Here is a 22,313-nt window from a genome sequence, read left to right on the forward strand (position 1 = left end):
TCTGGAGGGGTATATGAATAGGAAGGGTTGAGGGATATGGGCTGAATTCTGGCAAGTGGAACTAGATTTATTTGCAATATCTGGTCAGCATTTCAAATTGAGTCTCTTTGCTGTACATCTGATAGCCATGAACTCTTCAAACTAGTTCAAATGTTTAATGGTTAGAACACAGCAACTGTCAGTAAAGAGCCAATAGGAGGAGTTGTGTCCAAATATTTTTTTTAATTAAGTGTTCCACCATTTCAGCTGAATTTGAGATCATTGAAAACTTAAAGATTGCATCAAATCATTTAGATACAAAACCCAGAAAATTTACAGTGAGATTAAAACATTTACAAGGCTGAACAGAAAAAACATTAAAACACAGGAGAATCATCTTTAGATGCATGAGCCTAGAAGCATGTACTCTACCAGTCTGCATTGGAAACAAAGTCCAGTGGTGTAGATATAGTTAGAACATAGAACAATACAGCGCAGAACAGGCCCTTCGGCCCTTGATGTTGCGCCGACCTGTGAACTAATCTAAGCCCATCCCCCTACACTATCCCATCATCATCCATATGCTTATCCTTATTTACCATCTGCACAGGGGTAGGACACTGATCAGGATGTTTGATAAGTCACATGCTCCTCTTGTTTTAAGTGGGATATAAAGCTGCATATAACTGCAAGTGTAAAGTTAATCAAAACAAAGCCAAGGCAAAGTCTGATGCTGAGTGAGCTGCAATTGTACGCAAGTTGAAAGAAGCCTGCAGACTGCTGTAATTCTGTCCATCATTCAGCTGGTGTGGATGTGATCAGTTAACTGACAGCTGGACCCATCAGACCTGGAAAAAAAGTTACTTGTTTAGGGGAAAAGATCGGTCATCCAGTTAAACCAAACTGCATAATCTCTGCCATTGACATTAATGTACTGGGGAAGCTTTTATGGCAATGAAACTTAGTCCAAAATTGACTAAGTAACTATGCATATGGACAGCTGCATAAGTGAATACACTCTGGGAGTCTGCAATTTTTGGGGGTTCTGGATTGTTTAGCAAGAAAGGAATCTTACTATTTCTAGTCCATATGAATTCCAGTTCCTGAAATGGAGGTGTAGATGCTGGAATCATGTTGCTCATCCCTAATGGCCCTGAGTCTGTTAACTGTATGCTGTAGGTCAGCAAATGGGAATTGTTTTGAAGCAAAAACTTCTGAAGCATTTCCTTTTAAATGGAGTCCTTTCAGAAGGAATCATTAAATCCAACAGGTGTTGTAAAGCAGGTGCCTGCAGAATCATGAGAGAAAGAGGAGAAGGAAGAGTAAGAAATCTGCAGAATAGCATTAAGGCAGCTTAGTCTTGGGAAGGATTTGATGTGTCTTCAATTTCCATGGAAGAGGAACTGTCATGCAGTCAGTTAAGTAGAATCCTAATGAGTCAAGTCCAGAGTAGTTGCAGAGTGACTCACAGTATATAAAAGTGTTCAATAAACTGTTGAGGCTCAAGATTTGACTGATTAATCAGTGAGTTAAATGGAGAAGAAGTGATCCATTAGACTAGGCTTCATCCTAGGACTAGACATTCAACAGCAGTCAGCTGGGCTGCTAACACCAAGCAAGGCTCAGGTTTTTGCTGTTGCCCCCCACACATGAAAGGAAGGATTTACATGTCTTGTTTTATAATGCTTATATGGGACAGGTTTGTGTACTAAAAACACTGCACAAGTAACTGCCAGCATTAAATGTTCAAGTGAAAAATGGGGGTTTGGACAGTGAATTTGAATTCTGTCACTGCCACTGGTCATGACCAGTGGATGTTAGGATACAATTAGCCAAAAACTGCTGGAGCATGTCTTCTGAAAGAAACAATTAAGACTTGACACTTACGTGGGCCATGGTTGGAATCCAGGATAGCTGAAAGAAAGAAAATTGTGTTAGTACTGAACAAGATATGGTTGTGAAGCAGCCTGTTAAGACACATCTATACTGTTCAAGTCTGTTTGATCAGCACAGCTCAGATGTTGGTATTTGATCAGTCCTGGTTTCCCTGAAACTAGTTAACTAAAATTTGATAGTAATTGACATTTAAAAACCAAGTGTCAGGGTATACAGAAGGTTTACAATAGATCAGACTTTGATAGTAGAGTCAGAATTTATGCATAGCTTTGAGTTTTTAATCCACAACACATGAAATCCCTCTTTCCTTCCTGTGCTGCCCCCACAACTATTATATAGCCTTACTATTAATGTCCAGTGGAAACAAACTCAGCATATTCAACCTATCCTCCCAAATCTACCTGCTCATTCCAGGTGGAAATCTGGAAAAATCTCCTCTGTACCACATCCAAATTGTCATTTCATTGTGCACTTTGATCTTGTATAACTAATACCTTGTATCACAAAATCTTTGTTTCTTTTAACTATTACACAGCCCATTATAAACATGCATTCTCTATTCTTTGCCTGCTTCTGTCCTTTTTCTTAAGGCACTGGTTTTCTTCCTGGCTGTTTACTCTTGAGCTAAAGAGTTGCCAGATAACATGGATATGCATTTATTATTCAAGAAAGTTATAAATGTTCCTTTGTACTGGATACAAACCTGCAAGGTCTTTTTCAAACAACCTTAAGTTATTAATGTCTTACAGTACTGCTAGCTCAAAGATCACCATAATATCATTCACAGGGATTACCATTTTGTAAAATAGAATTAGAACTGATTCTATAAGTTTAGGACCTATAGAAATGCCTCAATATCTGAATTGACATCTGAAAGACATTTAAGCAACTAAGAGGCATAAGGATGATAGTAAAATGTAGGGTATGCAGGTAGTTTGATCTTAGATTAGGATAATAGTTGGCACATTGTGGGCCAAAGGGCCTGTACTGTTCGGTGTTCTGTTTTACCCTGATGCTGTCAGGATCTGACAGTTACTGAACTAAACATCTGAAAGTGAATGTTTGGACAATAAAGTTGTCCTGAGAAATTACATCCACAGGGACAAGATGCTAGCTTTCAATTTTTTTCCTTTTGTTGCACTGCTGGCCATACATTAACCTCAAGTTGCCAATAATCCTCTTACACATGTGCCTTACTACTTATGTTGCAGTCGAGTGGCATTTGTATGGATTGAGGCAGGATGTTAGAATTTGGTATTTGTAAGATGCTGGGGGAAAATTCAGTGTGAGGTCCCTTTAATGGAATGTGCTTTTCTATGTTGAGATTTAAACAAAGTATCAGGGGGCAGCGGTTTGAGAGTCTGCAGGTGCACAGAAAGCATTTGAATTGAAACATTTGTATCAAAATGGCTGTACAGCTAGCAGGCTAAACAGTTTGTTATCAAGACCAGAAGTTTGATTTTAGCCAATTTAAGTCTGATAGTTTTGGTCCTCTGTCAAAACTATTGTAATAGGTCAACAACTCAAGGGTATAAACAGGGGCAATTGGGCAAAGGCAGGAGAAAGCTAATTCTTTGGCAGTTACTCATGCAAGCATTGCTAGCTCAGTTTGCTCCATGTTTTAGAGAAAGCCCTATCTAACTCAAAAAGGTACCTATGGTACATCTAGTTAAATGTTCCTGATTAAAGTATTTGATGGAGAAGGCCCCAGACCTTCTGGAAGATGTAACCTGTAATTGTAATGGAGACCAAGTTCTAATTTTTAATTAAATTTTTGGTTTAATTAAGTAGGAAAGTTTTTATTGGAAGAGCATACCATTAGAATTGTTTTATTTGAGAGACAGGGATGAGTAAGCTGCAGCTTTGAACAAAGACATCTGGTACTGAGCTGAGTGATAAGATAAGGGAGTGAAGGCCAAGCAGTTAGAAACCAGAATGAACTGGACCCAAACTGCTAAGTTTTGCTTTGCATCATAGACAGAGTTAAAGTACATGCTTAATGAGACAATACATTAACTTTCACACCCATGCTTATGAGACTGCTTAATTAACATAACATGTGATGTATGGGAGATAATGGGAACTGCAGATGCTGGAGAATCCAAGACAACAAAATGTGAGGCTGGATGAACACAGCAGGACAAGCAGCATCTCAGGAGCACAAAAGCTAGGCCTGAAACATCAGCTTTTATGCTCCTGAGATGCTGTGTTCATCCAGCCTCACATTTTGTCATCATGTGATGTATGGAGAGGGTGGGACAAGGGACGACGACATAGGAAGATTGTGCACCTTGGTGCTCAGATTGGATGGAGCTAAAAGGGGAGGATCTGGCTGGACAAAATGTATAAAAAAGGGCGGCTCCCTGACCTGTGTCTCAGGCAATGAGAGGCACCTGATTCTGCAGACTCGTAATAAAGCGCAAGTAACTTGTTTCCAAGACTTGGAGCACGTGAATCTATATCTCACATTTGGGAATAGTTAGTACTTGGAGAATTGTTTGGTTTGTTAATAATTCAGTTTGTTCACTGTTAGAGCTAAGTGAATAGTTGCTTTGTTTATAGAATATAAAGTTTATTTTCTTTAACCACTCCTTTATAATAGATTGGGGTGTGGAGGAGAGAAGCAGGTTAAACAAATTTTCACATGTAACAGGTTAAAAGGCAAAGTGCTCCTTGCTGGGTGTCTTGGCTTTAGTTATCCATGGCAGGGTCATCTCCACTTTATAACTGGGGGTAGGTAGTGCAAAGGCTGTGGTACTGATGTTCAGAAAACCCTGCTTAGAGGGCGATAAAAAGATTTGACATACCAAAAATATTACAGTTGATAATACTGGCAATGTTACTCTAGTGGGGCAATTAATTTTTTGGAAAGGAGGAAAATGTTGCTCCAGCTAACAGTAGCCAGTTCCCAAAGGACCATGTCTTGCTAGTGTGTGCCAGACTACTGGATTTATAAAGGGCAGTTATGATTCCCAGGCACCAATTGCAGCCTCACTTTTTGCATTGTGCTTTAAGAGATTAAGGTTAAATATTTCATTCTTATTCAATTATAAGAGCCTCACCTTTAGCATTCTTCAGTCTCATTATCACACCAGCCAACAAGATGATCAGTCCAAACACAAAGCCCAGCACTCCGACAATGATCTTTGTTTTTTCAGATTTAGTTGTGCTCTCTACTTCTACCAAAAGAATTTAAAGCAACATTTTAAAATAAGACTCAAGCCATAACTAGACTAGAATGCAAGTAGGTACAATGAATACTTTAGCTGATTTGATCATAGCTGGAAGTTAATTTCCATTGTAGTACTGAGATTGGATTAATATACAGTATAATCAGATGACAGGATACAGTTCAACAGGGACCCTAAATCAATATGGACTGCAGTAAGAGAAAAAAGTGAAGGAACTCCTTAAGTGAAAACTCCAGTTTGATGTTGCTGAATTGCTCCAGTAATGTTCTGGGGTTACTGGACTAGGCATAGTTTTAGTAGCCTCAAGTGCAGTTCACATTCTGGTTCTACCACAATGAGTGGTTCCCTCTGATGTCAAAACGTGTGCCATTCACAAAAAAGGTAAGATCTGCACATGAACCTCCACCCAAGTGCCTGGATGACTGCAGCTGTAATATTGAAGCCAAAGCTTAATACCTTTCAGGTCAAAGCAACCCATGCACCATCTTCAACATTCACTCAGTGTTATGTACCCTCTACAAAATTCATTGCAACAACTGAGGCACCTGTGAAAGCACCTTCCAAATGCACAAATCCCACCCTCCTAAGGGGGCAGGTGTATTGGAGCATCTCAGTTCCTTAGTTGCACAATATTCTGGACTTGGAAACATTAGTTTTTTAAACTGTCAAAATCCTGGAATTCCCTCCAAGCAATAGGTGTATCTACATCAAAATGGAGTGTAAGTTTTCACCATAGTCTTTTCCAGGGCAAATAAAAATGCTGATCTACACACTGAAAATGGCTATGAGACAAAATGGTATTTTTAAGTAAACACTCGTGTTGTGTTCTTGCAATGTACAAAATTTAGGAAGTTACATTTTCATAAGTCTAGATACATACAATACTACCTAGCCAACCTTAACATGGAATTCCTGTAACACTCCCGGGCTGGACCAAGTAAATATTATCTCTTACCCCAATCCACTCTCATTGGAGAGGTCAGGCTGCTGTGTTCCACATGGCAGGTGTATTTATCGCCATACACTGGCTCATACTGGAGATACTGGCGAACCTGATACGTCCAGTCACCATTTGATAACAATTCGAATGTGACATCAGCATCAGAAACCTTCTGTCCATTTTTCAGCCATGTGACACTGATCTTTGCTGGGTAAAAGCCAACAGCATAACAAATTAGGATGGCTGAGGGCCCAGGATGTGCTGATTCTTTTGTTTGGATTGTCACTTTTGGCTTAACTGGAATGGGAACAGAAAATTTTAGAAGCCAAGTTAATATTTTGTTGTTGTTATCAGTCTTGAGCAGCATGCCACAAAATTTAGAGTGCATAAAAATCATTGGCCAGGTCCAGTGAGGTTGAATTTGATCCCAGACTGCAAAATGTTAAACATGAGCTAGATTTTATCATAACTGCAGATGCAAGGATGAAGCTCAGTCAAAACTGAGTCACTGAATTCTGGAAAATATTGCAATAAAAACAAACAATTCAAATGTTTGAAACCTGACCAGCCTAAAGTGGGGACTAGCAACATGCACCAGTGGTATGGGATAGGGTAGATGCTAGTGGCTATGTTAATTTGAGCAGTAGAATTAATACTATTTGTCTCAAATCTTAAATTTAAATTTCTCTAACTTTGAAAAAAATCAGTGCAAAGCCATGTTGAAATATGATTTTTTTGGCTATGAAGGCATCTGTCAGCCAACTACACCATCCTTTCATTCAGAAGGATGGAGATATGGCTTAAAAATGTTCATAAAGCAGAATAGTACAGATGGTGAAACTCAGATCAGCAGCAGGGGAATGAAACTTTTAACATTGCCTCACTCCACAAGTGCTGGCAGACCTGCTGGGTTTCTTCAGCATTGTACTTTTGGTTAAATAACACTATGTAGTAGTGATATGATAGTAGCTTTGGCCAGGTTTTACCTGGAGACCACTTACAGAATTGATGGCTTTTGATAATGGTCATCAGGTGCCACAGGGTATGGTGGAGGTGAAGATTTTGAATTAGAAATTGTTGTTTTTGTCTATTGCAGTTGCATGAGAAAGGTACCAATTGCTTAAACTGTACAAGGGTTCCAAAGTTTGAAGTGTTAATGGTTCTTTTCTGCACAGATGCTTCTGTAATTGCTCAGCATTGTCTTCTTTAAGCATCAGTTAGCAGTTTTATGCATCACTACTTTTGTATCTGTCTGAAAGGAACAGACCATACTGAAACCAAGTCAAAGAATAATGGACCACAGGGAGGGAAATGCCTTCAATACGTATCCAGCTACAGGTTTCAAAAAATGTCTTTCTTATACACATGTTGGGAATGGTGCCCATGTCTTATGGCACTGTAATAACCAATACTAGTCAAGGTCATGGTCTTGAGACACTGATCAGAGGTTGTTATTCAGTTGTATGTTGACTATTGCATATCAATGCAAACTTTAGGCTGGGAATAAAGCAGAAACAGTAGGGCACCAGGTTCTGAGTTGGTAACCAAGTGATGGGTAGTTGGTCAGTGATAGTGGGAACTGCAGATGCTGGAGAATCCAAGATAATAAAGTGTGGAGCAGGATGAACACAGCAGGCCAACCTGGAGCGCGCATGAGAGAGCAAGCGAGCGAGAGAACTGGTTAGGCAGGTGGGGTGAGCTGGGCTTGTTTTAGGATGCAGTAGGGGAAGGGGAGATTTTGAAGCTTGTGAAGTCCACATTGATACCATTGGGCTGCAGGGCTCCCAAGCAGAATATGAATTGCTGTACCTGCAACCTTCAGGTGGCATCATTGTGGCACTGCAGGAGGCCCAGGATGGACATGTTTGAGGAATGGGAGGGGGAGTTAAAATGGTTTGCAACTGGGAGGTGCAGTTGTTTATTGTGAACCAAGTGGAGGTGTTCTGCAAAGCAGTCCCCAAGCCACCACTGGGTTTCCCCAATGTAGAAGAGGCCATACCAGGTACAGTGGATGTGGTTATACCACATAACCAGATGTGCAGGTGAACATCTGCTTAATATGGAAAGTCATCTTGGGGCATGGGATGGGGTGAGGGAGGTGGCCAAGTGTAGCACTTCCTGTGGTTGCAGGGGAAGGTGCCGGGTGTGGTGGGGTTGGAGGGTAGTGTGGAGTGGACAAAGGAGTCCTGGAGAGTGGTCTCTCCAGAAGAGAGAAAAGGGTGGGGATGGAAAAATGTCTTGGATGGTGGGATCAGATTGTAGATGGCAGAAGTGTTGGAGGATGATATGTTGTATCCAGAAGTTGGTGGGATGGTGTGTGAGGATGAGGGGGATTCTTAGGGCAGTTATTACAGGGGCAGGGTGTGAGGGATGTGTTGCAGGAAATGTGGGAGACAGTCAAGGGTGTATTCAACCACTGCCAGCAGGGGGGGGGGGAAGAAGGTGGTGAATGGTCAGGTAAATGGTGAAGTGGATGAACTTTGAGCTCCTCTTGGAGCATGAGGTGGCACCAATACAATCGATTTAATGTAAGGAGGTGGGGGTTGGGGCTGGTGTAGGTGTGGAAGAGGGACTGTTCCACATACCCTACAAAGAGGCAGGCATAGCTTGGGCCCATGTGGGTACCCATGGCCACACCCTTTGTCTGTAGGAAGTGGGAGGAATTGAAGGAGAAGTTGTTGAGGGTGAGGACACGTTCAGCTAGGTGGATGAGGGCATTGGTGGACAGGTACTGATCAGGCCTGCAGGACAGGAAGAAGCGGAGGGCCTTAAGGCCATTAGCATGGGGAATGCAGGTGTATAGGGACTGGATGTCCATGGTGAAAAGTGAGGTGTTGGGGCCAGGGAATTGCAAGTTCTGGAGGAGGTGGAGGGTGTGGGTGGTGTCATGGATGTAGGTAGGGAGTTCCTGGACCAAGTGGGAGAAAATGGAGTCCAGATAGGTGGATCCCAGTTGTGAACCATTTTAACTCACCCTCCCATTCCTCAGACATTTCCATCATGGGCCTCCTGCAGTGCCACAATGATGCCACCCAAAGGTTGCAGGAACAGCAACTCATTCCACTTGGGAACCCTGCAGCCCAATGGTATCAATGTGGACTTCACAAGCTTCAAAATCTCCCCTCACCCCACCGCATCCCAAAACTAGCCCAGTTCGTCCCCTCCCCCCACTGCATCCCAAAACCAGTCCAACCTGTCTGTGCCTCCCTAACTTGTTCTTCCTCTCACCCATCCCTTCCTCCCACCCCAAGCCGCACCTCCATTTCCTACCTACTAACCTCATCCCACCTTGACCTTTCTGCCTTCCCCAGACTGACCTATCCTCTCCCTTCTCCACCTTCGGTCCGCCTCCCCCTCTCTCCCTATTTATTCCAGTTCCCTTTCCCCATCCCCCTCTCTGATGAAGGGTCTAAGCCCGAAACGTCAGCTTTTGTGCTCCTGAGATGCTGCTGGGCCTGCTGTGTTCATCCAGCTACACACTATCTTATGATGGGTAGTTGATGCTTGGTGCTGGTTAGATTGGAGAACCCTAGGGAGAGGAGTTTTGGTTGTGGTGGGTGGGGGGGGAGAAGGGGAGGAGAATGCAGTGATTTCTCCAACTACACGGCCATTCGTTTTGTTCAGTAGCCCCCCCCTTCCCCTCCCCCAGGTGTACCAGATCCCCAGATCCCCGGCCCCAGGCTGCCTGACGGAGCCCCTTTGCCCGGATCAGGGAGATCTGTCAGCCCCCCCCCCCCCCCCCCCGCCTCGGGCTGACCATCCAGACTGATCGCCTGCTCCGGCAGACGGTTTCAGGAGAGCGGCCTGAGGTGAGGGGGCCGGAGGGGGGAGACCCCGCCCGGGGGGCCGGGCCGGGAGGTGGTGAGGGCGGGTCAGGTGCAGGCGGCCCTGATCCGTGCTTCACACCGGGTGAAGACGGCCCGATGTCTCCCCCCCCACCCCCCGCTCTCACCTTGTCGGGCCAGGGCGGTTTCGTACATGATCGGGATGTTGTGTTCACAGTAAGCCGTCCCTTCCTGGTACTTCGCTTCCGCGCTCTCCCTGTTGAATCTGTCCACATTAGACTGCATCCAGGCTTTCACCGCGATGTACTTCTTCTGGTTATAGTCATAATACGCCATCAGCTCCTTGTCATAAACATGCTGTTCTAGAAAGACCCAGTCCCCGGTGCTGTTAAACAGACATCTGTGTAAGCCAATGAAGGAATGGGCGCCTGAGAGAGAGAGAGAGAGAGAGAGTAAGTCACCATCCCAAACCCATCCCGCCTGCAGAGATGGGACAGCCATCACACACTGTCCCTTGTGGCCGTAACCCAACTGATCCCCACTAAACCGGGGCATCGGAGAAGGGAACCATAGAGGGAGCGCTCCCGGGTTCCGGAAAAAGCCTTTTATTCCTTTGTGGAAAGTGGCAGGTCGCTCGCTGGAACAGCTAATGTCGCTTGTGATATGTTAGACTTGAGAAATTTAACTGTTTAGGGACTGATTGGCGTTTTTGGTGATTCACTGTCACGATATTGCGGACAGTTATGGCTGAGCAACAAACCCAAGCCGTTAAAGAGACTCAAGCAATTAGCCATTTCTGGCGAAACTACATCAAAACTCAATTTGCCACCCGCCAAATGAACTGTTAGAGATAGTAGTAGCTGCAGAATCTGGGATAACACGGTGTGGAGCTGGACGAACACAGCAGGCCAAGCAGCAGAGGAGCAGGAAAGGCTGACATTTTGGGCCTAGACCCTTAAGAAATGTCGGCCTTTCCTGCTCCTCTGACGCTGCTTGGCCTGATGTGTTTATCCAGCTCTACACTTATGCCAAACAAACTGGATGCTTTATGGCCACAAAGGACTGCTCTACAGGAGAATTTAGCTCTGATTAACTCCTTATCTTCAAAAAGGTGGTCAGAAGTCACAGCACACCAGATGACAGAATTTTTCCCCACCCGAAGTTAAACCTATCTTTTGGAGTGCATCCTTACTGAGTTTATAGACAGATCAAAGGTCTTAAAATGGAGGGGATGGGGAAGAGCAGACTTGCTGAATAAGTCTCCACAGGTAATGAAAGGTGTCAGAGAGCAAAGTGTCAACAGCTGCACAGCAAGCTAAGAGGTGACCTATCATACAAGTAAGTGAGACAGATAATTACAAAAAATTAAAAGGTGGTGTTGGACAAACCAATGACTGGAACAACATAATAGGTACAAGAGTCACATGCCAAGGATCTAACCAAGTACCCCAAAACTTTATAAACGCAAGTACAGAGATCACAAGATCAAGGTGACAGTGTCAAAACAGGACAGTTAGGAAAATTTTACAGATACCAAATATGGTGGGGGTCACATGAAGCACAAAATGAACCCATGATCACAGCTGAGGTCATCTTGATGGGCATGGAGCTTGACTATCAGTTTGATTGGTGATTCTGCTTTGCACATCTCATGGGTCACCTTGGAGACCACTCACCCAAAGATCAGGGGCTGAATATCCTTGACTGCTGAAGTGTTTCAACTGGGAGGGTACATCCCAGTCTGGCTCTGCTCTGAAAGCCTGCCATTTTCCAATAAACCTGGTGTTTGTGTGACTTCTGATCCAGATCATTCAGACAGATTGTTAGTCAGTGCTAAAAATTGCACAGACTACTTTGATAAGCAAACTGCAGACTTGTCGTAACTTGGGTGGAAGGACATTGAAAAACTCAGACTGAAAGACAAGAATTTGTTCAAGAACTGAACACTAGAGAACACCCTTTAGCACAAGTCAGAATACTGCAAGGATCAAACCATGAGACTTTTCTTCACCTCCCAATCCAGTGGGAGACTACTGGCTGGAGACAAGCAGAAATTGCTGGAAGAGCTCAGGTCTGGCAGGCTCTGAGGAGTGAAGCTACAGTTAACCTATCAGGTCATGTGACCCTTCCTGTTCTTTTGGTTTTTAAACTCATTGAAGTCTGGCCAGATTTCACCATTAATCAGGTAATAGCTATGTTGGGTACTGGGTTGAGGGGCCTTTTGTTGCTACATGCAATAGTTTGAATTATTGTTTGTGCTTGGAGATATTTAAGTAGCCAAATTAAAAGGTAACTCAGTGATTTACCCACTGCTTGTCTCTAGTTACCCCTCAAGTTGCTGAGCAGCCTGCTTGAACCTCTAATCCATGTCATGTTAAGGTGGGAATACTAGGATTTTAACAAAACTGCAGGAATAGCAATGCATTGCCAAGTCAGGTTTCAGAGGTTTGGAGGGGAACCTACTAATATTTTCCATATTTGTCCAACATTTGGAAATATGAGTCATGCCTTTGGAAGGCAACATCTTAGGCAAATTAATCCAGTTCATTATTTAGGTGGTACATTGCTGCTCAAGAACAGCAGCAGAGGGAATGAATTGCACTGCATCCATAAAGTGGAAGTGAGCTGCTTAGTCCTGCATATTGTTATTAAATTGTTGTTGGGGCCAAATTAGTTCAGTTCAGAGTAATGACATTTCTGGTGATGGACAGGGGAGTCAGGTGGTGAATTACTCACTGCAGGATTCCCAGTCTGACTGGGTCTTGCAGCTACCTGTAGGGGGTAGTCTTTTTTTGGAAATTGGTAACCCCCATTGAGGACAATGACAATGCCATTGAAGGTCAAAGGGCAATTAATTTATTTCCTAGCATGTGGAGAGAATGTCACTTGCCACTTTTCAGCCTAAGCATGGCTAGCCCAAGCCTTAGGATTTGCACATGAACTGCTTCATTTGATCAAAAGTGGTGCTGAACATCAGTGAACATATCCACTTCTGACCTGGAGGGAAACTCATTGAAACAGATGCTGCTTGGGCCTAATACACTTTGCTGGATTGGACATATTGACGATCATCTTATGTGCCTAGGATGAAGGAGTTCCTCCTTTTCCAAATATCCTATACAGCCACACAACATGACCTCCTCACTCCTATACTCAATGCACAGACCAATAAAAAGGCAAGCATACAAAATGCATCCTTCACTATGCTGTCTACCTGCAACTCCACTTCTAATGAACCAAGAACTTGCACTGCAAGGTCTTTGTTGACCAAGACTCCTCAGGACCTTACACTGAACATACAAGTCCTGCCCTGATTTGCCTTTCCAAAATGCAATACTGCACATTTAGATAAGTTAAACTTCACCTGCTACTCCTCAGTCAGACAGCCCATCAATCAAGGTCCTGTTGGACAGGGGAGAATGTTACCTTTGAGCATATTAGTCTAGTTTCAGTGTCATCATACCTTCTATGTTCACATGAATAATTTATCAAAACAAAAAAGCAGTGGATCCAGCACTGATCCTTGTGCCAGGCCACTGGCCTCCAGTCTGAAAAGCAAATCTTTGCCACCATGTCTTCTACATGAGTCAGTTCTGTATCCAGTAGCCAGTTTTTCCTGTATTCTGAGATACAACCTGGCTAACCAGTCTAACATGCAGAACCTTGAACACCTTACTGTACAGGACATTCATTGGGCCACTTTTGGAATACTGCATTCAGTTCATGTAGCAGGGACATCAGAAAATCCAGAAACTTTAGGTTCAGAAGAGATTTAAAAGGATGTTGCCAGGTTGAGGGTTTGAGCTATAGGGAGAGGCTGAATAGGCTGGGCTGTTTACCCTGGAGTGTCAGAGGCTGAGGGGGTTGCCTTATAGAAGGAGTTAAGGTCGGGGGGGGGGGGGGGGGCGGCATGGATAGGGTGAATAGTCAAGGTCTTTTCCCAGGATAGGGGAGTCCAAAACTAGAGGACATGGGTTTAAGAGGGGAAGATTTGAAAGGGACCCAAGGGCAGCTTTTTTCCATGCAGAGGGTGGTGTAAATGAAGTGAGCACTGAGGGGAAATGGAGGTACAAATTACAACAACATTTAAAGAGGTAGCTGGATGGGTATGTGATTAAGGAGGGTCCAGAGGGATGCAGGGTCAAATGCTGGCCAACAGACCTAGGTTTATTTAGGATATCTGGTTAGCATGGACAAGTTGCGCCAAAAGGGTCTATTTCTAGGACTCCTAAACACTGTCAATTATCTTGATGTAAGAGCCTGCATATTTTAGCTTTTGTCCAAGATTGAACAAAGGCTAGAGGCCAGAACTGAGTGGCCCTAAAGTGGATGTCACCGAGTAGATGCTGCTTGATAGCAATGTTGATGTCTTCCACCAGTGAGTAGAAACTATGGTGTTGTAATTGGCCAGGTTGGATTGGTCCTGCCTGGTGTTCTGGCATTTCCCAGTGTTGTACTTAATAGCTTGGCAAGGAGTTGCTAGTTCTTAAAGATTAAACACCATTGCCAGATGTAGCCAGGGCCCATAGGTGTAGTAGCCATGATATGAACTGGCTCAGGCCTGGCATCTGATGGGGACACCACTAGATAAGGCCCAGGATGGATCATGCACACCACTTCTGGCTGGAGATTGCTGGGAACGCTTCAGCCTTATTTTTCAAACCTGATGTGCTAAGCTGACAGTTGCAGACAGGGATTTGTGGATTGTCATGAGTTGGTTGTCCACTGCTGTTTATATTGATAGTTGCAGGACTGCAGAGCTTAGATCTGATCTATTGGTTGAGAAACTTAATGTTCATTTGCTGAGACTAGTCCTGCTGTGAGCACATTTTGGGTATGCTTAGTGCTGCTCTTGGCATACCCTCTAATGAGCCAAAGTTAACCCATGACCCTGATGGCAATAGAGTGACATATGCTGGGCCATGAAGTTGAGGATTGTACAATTCTGTCATTGACAGCCCATAAGAAGCCAAGTCTCAAATTCAGATTTGGCTGATAGCTGTCCTATTCAGCAGTGAATGCAAGACTTCATCTCCACGAGGACTGTACAGGGGTCAACTGTAATATTACCTGGATATATTGGAGGCAGATTGGCAAGGATGGAGTCAGTAAGTTCTTCCATGTTGGCTCCCTCACCACCTGCTGCAGACTCTGCCAGCAGCAGCAGTGTCCTTTAGTACCTGACTAGACAGTTCTGATGGACAATCATTGAAATGTTAATTCCAAATACTGCTGGAATTGGAGTTTTGCCAGCACTTAAAATATTCTGTTACTCCAGAGAGGTACAAAGAGTCTTGCCTGCAGTAACAAAGGAAGCGTGCAAGTTGATTAGCACATGCAAAGTCAACCATCTGTTGGAGATTGGCTAGGACACCAACTCAACTGAGTAGACAAGGTGTTTTGGTCTAATAAACAAAAACTCAAGGTTGGGGAAACAACATGTCAATGGAATCACAGATAACTATGAGGACCAGAGGATACATCAGGACATAGATCAGTCGACAACATGGGCAGAGATGGCAGATGGAGTTTAATCTGGAAAAGTGATGTAATGCATTTCAGAAGGCCTAATCCAGTTGGAAAACAGTAAATGTCAGAACCCTTATAAGTATTGATTGGCACAGTGATTGGAGTGTACACAGGTCACTGAAAATGGCATGGAGTTGGAGAAGGTGGTCAACAAGGCATACATCATGCTTGCCTTCATCAACTGGGGCATGGAGTTTAAGACTTGCAGGTAATGTTGCAGCTTTATCAAAGCTTAGTTTGGCCACATTTGGAATATTGAGTTCAATTCTGGTTGCCACTTATGATTGCAAAAATTATAGTGCAAAAGTTTCACAACAGGAAGGAATTGAGTACCAAAGGTTAACATTGTTCATAAAATGCAAGCTCGAGATTGAGCTGCTTGAACTACTGGAAGCAACCACAGCAGTAAGTGTGGCAGGCATGTTAACTGACTGGTCCAAGTCACAAATCAGTACAAAGTATTTTCCTCCAAGCTTCACAAGTGAGGAGCCATTGTCATTTACAAATGTTTGCACTACTGGAGACATTCGACCTATTTCCTTGCTGTCTCAGCACAAGCAATTTATAATCATTGCTGCAGAATTAAAGACTTTTCTAAAGTGAAATTTAATGTTACTGTGACACTTCAGCACTTTCTGCATCTAATACACTTACGTAATTGCTGGTTGATCCTAGTACAAGTAGCTGACAATGAAATGGACTTGATGGATTAAAAGTTGAGAAGTTAAAGATTACAATCCTAGACAAAGTTGTGGGTTGTATTGCATCCAACTTTTAAAATATACTGATGTTTTAGATCACAGAACATTTTATTAATTCAGTTGAGAACTGACTAATATTTAAGCTTAGGACAGTGAAAATTCTGTTTTAATCAGCTGGCAAAGAAACCTGAAACCCCTAGTGAGTTGAGTTTCGAAACAGTTCTGTTAAACAAGTTGTTTGAGCCAGCTTGTGTAGGCACACTGCTTGTCTTTCTGAACTCCAATACCTTATTTCTGGGATATAGCAAAAGCATGGTTGATACAAGACTTATACAAGTAGTGTTGTTTCGTGAAGAAATGAATCTAAGCTGCTGGAGAAACTCAGGTCTGGTAGTATTGGGGAGAGAAAGCAAGTTATTAAATCTAGTGACTCTTCAGTACATTGTCACATTCAATTTCGAAACTAGTTCTTTTGAGATGAGCCACAAGGCCACTGGACATTTGTCCATTTAAAGCCACTGTTCTCTTGAAGTGTTTTAGATTGTTGCTAGTCTGCTCCTAATTCAAGGCATTACCAGTCTTAGGCATTTTAAAACAGAAGTGATCTTAAACCCCCTGAGGTTGTGGCTAATCATTATGACCCTGACATCTTTTGTGGAAAGGATCTGGGCTGAAGAGCCAGATTGTAAAGCAACTACAAAAACAAAGTTGCTGTAAAATCTCAGCAAGTCTGACAGCATCTGAGAAGGAGAAAAGTTACTGTTTCAGGTCCAGTGACCCTTCCTCATAAAGCAGCTATGTTTGTTTCCTTTAAAAAAAAGAGGACAGACCATGAAAATATCTGCAAAACATAAGCAGCCTAAGTAAGCCTGCAATATTGAACAGCATGCAACCCCAGCCTTAGGCCAGTGCAGAAAGATTCTTGAAAATAATTGTAAACATTACAAACATCCTGATGCAATTCCAAATAATCCCAACTGCTGAACAACTCAATTAATCCTTTTGGACTTCAGGTGAAAGGAAACAAAAGAGCTATTGCTTTTGAAGCACAGTATCCTCCAATTCTATTTCACTGTGGTCTGGGTATGGCAGGGCATAGTTATAGGGAGAAAGTTTTATTGCATCAAACTTTTTTAAAGTTTGGCACATGTTAGTGGGGAAGAACAAACACCTCACTACATCTTTGCCCCTGAACCATAATCTCATTAGAGAGGCATGCTTCTGATGGAGTAGCCCAAACTGCCTGAAATAGCCACCATGTTAGAAATAAATATAGTGAGTCATGCTGATTGACTGGTCTAGGTAACAAAGTCAGCACAAGAACTTTCATCCAAAATGCACAAGTGTGGGATCATGAGAAATTGGAGTTATGTACTACAGTAGAAATAGATGCTGAGCAGACTGTAAAAAGCAGGATAGTAGGATTTGATTTTTTTGATTAACAAAGACAGCTATTCTCCAATTTTGCAGTTCATAGGAAAGGGAAATTAGTGTTGGCCCTTGTTCTATTGAAAGTGCAAAAATAGGAAGGTTTTCCTAAAAAAAGCTAGTGTAAGTACACCCAGAACAGTGAACAGTACATTCCCAAATAAACAAAGATAATAGAATTTTAAAAAGTTTACTAGGTATATGGAGAGATCTTAAGAGTTTGAGCTTGCGCTCAATGGAGTGCATATTGGGAAGCTTATTGCAAAATTCATAGCCATTTTATGAACGTCAGGGCCAAATAACTTCCTTCTGCCGTGAGTAGTTGTAACACTGATTTAGAGCTTTAATAACAAAACTATTGGACGTGCTCCCACATGCAAAGGCGACCACTCAGTACATTGTGCAGTTTATTCAGCTGAATTTACACCATCAGGTTCATACTCTTACAGGTTACAGTAAGAATTACAGGTTTGTTTTTAAAATAAGCTTCCATTTTAACAAAGCTGACAAAAGATTCCAAACACTTACTGCCCTCCAATGAGGGAGTTTCTCCGTCACCTCTAATCCTTCAAGCAATCACTTTAAAAAAGTCAGTCCCTAAAGTCTCCAAGTTAGGGTAACGACAATTTCAAGTTGTGACTGATGCACTCTAATCTAGATGAGGACTAGTGGGGGCAGTAATGTTAAAGAGACCTGCAAGTTTCCTTCCCCGGGGTCCGTAGGCTGCACGGGGGGTCTTACCGGCTCCGCTGTCCCTCTCGCCGTTAAAGATAACCAGGACCGCGATAAGGAGAGGGATCCGTACCCACAAAGAGCAAGCAGCAGCGCCACCCAGCGACTCCATAACCATACTGCAACAATCACAAACTGACACTGAGCGCGGGTGGGGGGAGCTGCCTTTAAATAGAGATCCGGAGAACCAATCAAAGTGGGGACTGGGCCAACCAATCAGAGTGGGGACTGGGCCAACCAATCAGAGTGGGGACTGGGCCAACCAATCAGAGTGGAAGATCCAAATGAACTTCGGATGCTGTAAGATAACGAAGTGTGGAGTTGGATGAACACAGCAGGACAAGCAGCATATCAGGGGCAGTTTGTGCTCCTGAGATGCTGCTTGTCCTGCTGTGTTCATCCAGCTTCACACTTTGTTATCTTGGATTCTCCAGCATCTGCAGTTCCCATTATCTCGGATGCTGTAAATCAGGAACAAAAACAGAAGTTGCTGGAAAAGCTCAGCCGGTCTGGCAGCCTCTGTGAAGTAAAAGTCAGAGTTAACATCGCAGGTCCAGTGACCTGCTCACTGTAGAGTCTTATATAAGGCCAATCAACATGACACAGGACACATCCAATCACAGTAGACTAATACTTGTCCAATTAGATTAGATTAGCTTCCCTACAGTGTGGAAGCAGACCCTTCGGCCCAACAAGTCCACACTGCCCCTTGAAGCATCCCACCCAGACCCATCCCCCTAAACGCTATGGGCAATTTATCACAGCCAATCCACCTAAACTGCACATCTTTGGACTGTGGGAGGAAACCGGAGCACCCGGAGGAAACCCACGCAGACATGGGGAGAATGTGCAAACTCCACACAGACAGTCACCTGAGGTGGGAATCAAACCCAGGTCCCTGGTGCTGTGAGGCTGCAGTGCGATCCACTGAGCCACCGTGCAGCCCTATTAGCGCAGTGAAGGGATAGCCCAATCAGAAGTGAGCTACGCGCTGTTCATCATCTGCTGCTGTGGGAAGCAAATGCTGTAAAAAAAATTAAAATCGTCGGATCATTGGTCAGGAGTGAGCCAATCAACATAGGTCAGCCTATATAACAGTGTTAGGGGGTGGGGTGCGGAGGAGCACCACAGGATCATAGGAGTTGTGAAGGTGATGTTTCAGCTCAGCTGATGCTGCCTGGCCTGAATCTGTGCTGACTTGTTCTAATCCAACCCTGCACTTCCAAGAACTTAGAAATCTCATCCTTACCGATGGATTCTAGAATTTTACCAACAGCCGAGGTTTGGCCAATCAGCCAATGATTTTCCATTTTTTGTCTTGATCCTTTCTTAAACAAGGGGTTACAACAGCAATTTTCCAATCATCTGGGACTTTCCCTGACTTCAGTTTGAGATTCATGACTATAGGCTGACCTAGAGATAGTAACAACTATTGATACTGGAGTCAGAGATAACACGTGTCCCAGATGATTCGGAAATTGCTGTTGTAACCCCTTGTTTAAGAAAGGATCAAGACAAAACATGGAAAATTATAGGCCAATTGGCCTAACCTCGGTTGTTGGTAAAATTCTAGAATCCATCGTTAAGGATGAGATTTCTAAATTCTTGGCAGTGCAGGGTTGGATTAAAACAAGTCAGCATGGATTTAGTAAGGGGAGGTCATGCCTGACAAACCTGTTAGAATTCTTTTGAAGAGGCAACAAGTAGGTTAGACCAAGGAAACCCAGTGGATGTCATCTGTCTAGACTTCCAAAAGGCCTTTGATAAGGTGCCTCACGGGAAGCTGCTGGGTAAGGTGAGGGCCCATGGTGTTTGAGGTGAGCCACTAGCATGGATTGAGGATTGGCTGTCTGACAGAAGGCAGAGAGTTGGGATAAAAGGCTCTTTTTCAGAATGGCAACTGGTGACAAGTGGTGTCCTGCAGGGTTCAGTGTTGGGGCCGCAGCTGTTCACTTTATATATTAATGATCTAGATGAAGGGTCTGGGGACATTCTGGTGAAGTTTGCCAATGATACGAAGTTAGGTGGACAGGCAGGTAGTACTGAGGAGGTGGGGAGGCTGCAGAAAGAGTGGACCAGGCTGATGAAATTCAACGTGAGCAAATGTGAGGTCTTGCACTTTGGGAAAAAGAATACAGGCATGGACTATTTTGTAAACAGTGTGAAAATTCATAAAGCCGAAGTACAAAGGGATCTGGGAGTGTTGGTCCAGGATTCTCATATCATCATCAAGATGTACAGCATGGAAACAGACCCTTCGGTCCAACTCATCCATGCTGACCAGATATCCTAAGTTAATCTAGTCCCATTTGCCAGCATTTGGCCCACATCCCTCTAAATCCTTCCTATTCATGATGTCTTCTGCTATCACCTCTCATTCTTCTAAGCTCTGATGAGTGGGGAGTAACACCCTCAACCTTTCCTCACGACAAACCCTTCATCATAGACAATCAACCTAATGTTCCTTCTCTGAACCATTTACAATCCAAGTATCATCTTGAATATTGCTGAAAGGAGACTCATTGTTTTTGTTTCTTACCCATCAGGACACTTGCAAGAATACCCAATAACACAAGGAACAATAATCTATGCTGCATGAGAATATGATGTTGATTGGTTGGCAACTGGATGCTGACTAGTGAAGCTGCTGCCAAGAACAGGGAGAAGTTATTTCTGCAAGCTCTTGTTTAAGTGAAAAGGCCAGAACATGTGATCTTTTTGGGGTTCTTCCTCACTGTGTTGGTCCAACAGGAATCTTATTACATGGGCCATCTACGTAGAGTGTTGCAGTGGGGTCCAAATGATACAATGAGAGTTCTGATAAGCAGATATTTAAATGGACACTAGCAACTCCAGTGTGGGTAAGTGGCCTTGATATTCTGAACTGTCCCCATCCAGAGGGTTAAAATGACCCCCATGCAGTTTGCAAGTTTCTCGACAGACATCTCTACCTTTCTTCAAAGGCATATTGAAACCATTGGTGGGCTGGAACTAATTGAAATGTTAGGGTTTTAGCTTACTAGCAACATGTGAGCATATGGAAGAAAAGTCAAAACACACTCTTTTCATGAATCAATCTCACATCTAAGTGTACCCTCCCACTTCACCCACCAACAGTCTTGTCTTTGTAAAAGTCAATACATCCGTTTATCTTTTTTTTTGTCTCTGTTTCTCCAGCAAGAGAAGTTATGGACACAGTTTTTATTCTGCTTTCAGTAATTCTCCTGGAGGTCATGACACTAAAACTAGTTATATTTCCTTTCCTTAGAGATAGGAGTTTGAGGAAAATAACATAGCTCCAGCTATTCTGAATGAATGGTGGCCGTCCTGGCTTGGAATGAAGTACTCAATCCTCATTGTTTTGATGTGATGTGTACTGTGAGCTGTTGGCAATGTACAAACCGACCAGTCCAGCCTCGATGCGGTCTATGTTTTAAAATGTCCCTTATTTCCAAATACAACACTTAGAAATACCTCAATCCCAAAGTTTCTCTAACTTTAGATAATTCTGATCTTGCTAATGTTGACTTTGATTTGTGCACCATCTGTGCAGCCGTAACCTTGTATTCCTTGCTCTGTCTGAACACCCTATGATCTGTACGTCCTTGTTTTCAATGATCTGCCTGGACCGTTCGCAGAACAAAACTTTTCACTGTACTTAGGTACATGTGACTACAATACATCTAATTGTTACCATGAAGCAAAGAAGTATCCAAAACCCTTCAAAAGCAACGGGTATATTACCATTTTAGGACTCTGTATGATTCTAACGAAGAGACTTGGTTACATTTGGGATGTTATTCAATGGATATGAATACAATTGGGATTGGTACTTTGGGGTACTATGAAACGGGAATGAGTATTGTATTTGCTTTATTGGTACAAAAACAAAAACAAAACCATTGGTATGTTGGATTTCTACACATAGAAGATGGGAAATGGGTTCTGGTACATTGAGATTTTGTTCAAAGCAAGTAATTATCTTCACATTAGTGAATGGATTTGTTACATCGATTTAAATTGATGCTAAATTCCAGTGGTGAAAAGAGTTAGCAAATTGACATTCAATACTTGGAACCAGTTTCCTCACTGTCCCTTTGTAATATAGTTATATTTCCTTGACTTAGTCATG

The 22,313-nt window shown here is 43.1% G+C and overlaps 1 protein-coding gene across 1 annotated transcript; it reads right to left on the bottom strand.

Annotated features, from left to right (window-relative positions):
• Positions 1-202: 202 nt before the first annotated feature.
• Positions 203-18,311, bottom strand: LOC125446510 (SLA class II histocompatibility antigen, DQ haplotype D beta chain-like). Its single transcript, XM_048520142.2, has 6 exons — positions 18,191-18,311; positions 9,959-10,219; positions 6,022-6,303; positions 4,938-5,054; positions 1,867-1,893; positions 203-827 (listed from the first exon to the last, which is right to left on the bottom strand). The coding sequence occupies exons 1-6, from the start codon at positions 18,297-18,299 to the stop codon at positions 802-804; spliced, it is 822 nt and encodes a 273-aa protein (XP_048376099.2). The 5' UTR covers positions 18,300-18,311; the 3' UTR covers positions 203-801.
• Between the last annotated feature and the right edge of the window lie 4,002 nt (positions 18,312-22,313).

This window comes from Stegostoma tigrinum, chromosome 34, assembly GCF_030684315.1.
Source record: "Stegostoma tigrinum isolate sSteTig4 chromosome 34, sSteTig4.hap1, whole genome shotgun sequence".
Lineage (NCBI taxonomy): Eukaryota > Metazoa > Chordata > Chondrichthyes > Orectolobiformes > Stegostomatidae > Stegostoma > Stegostoma tigrinum.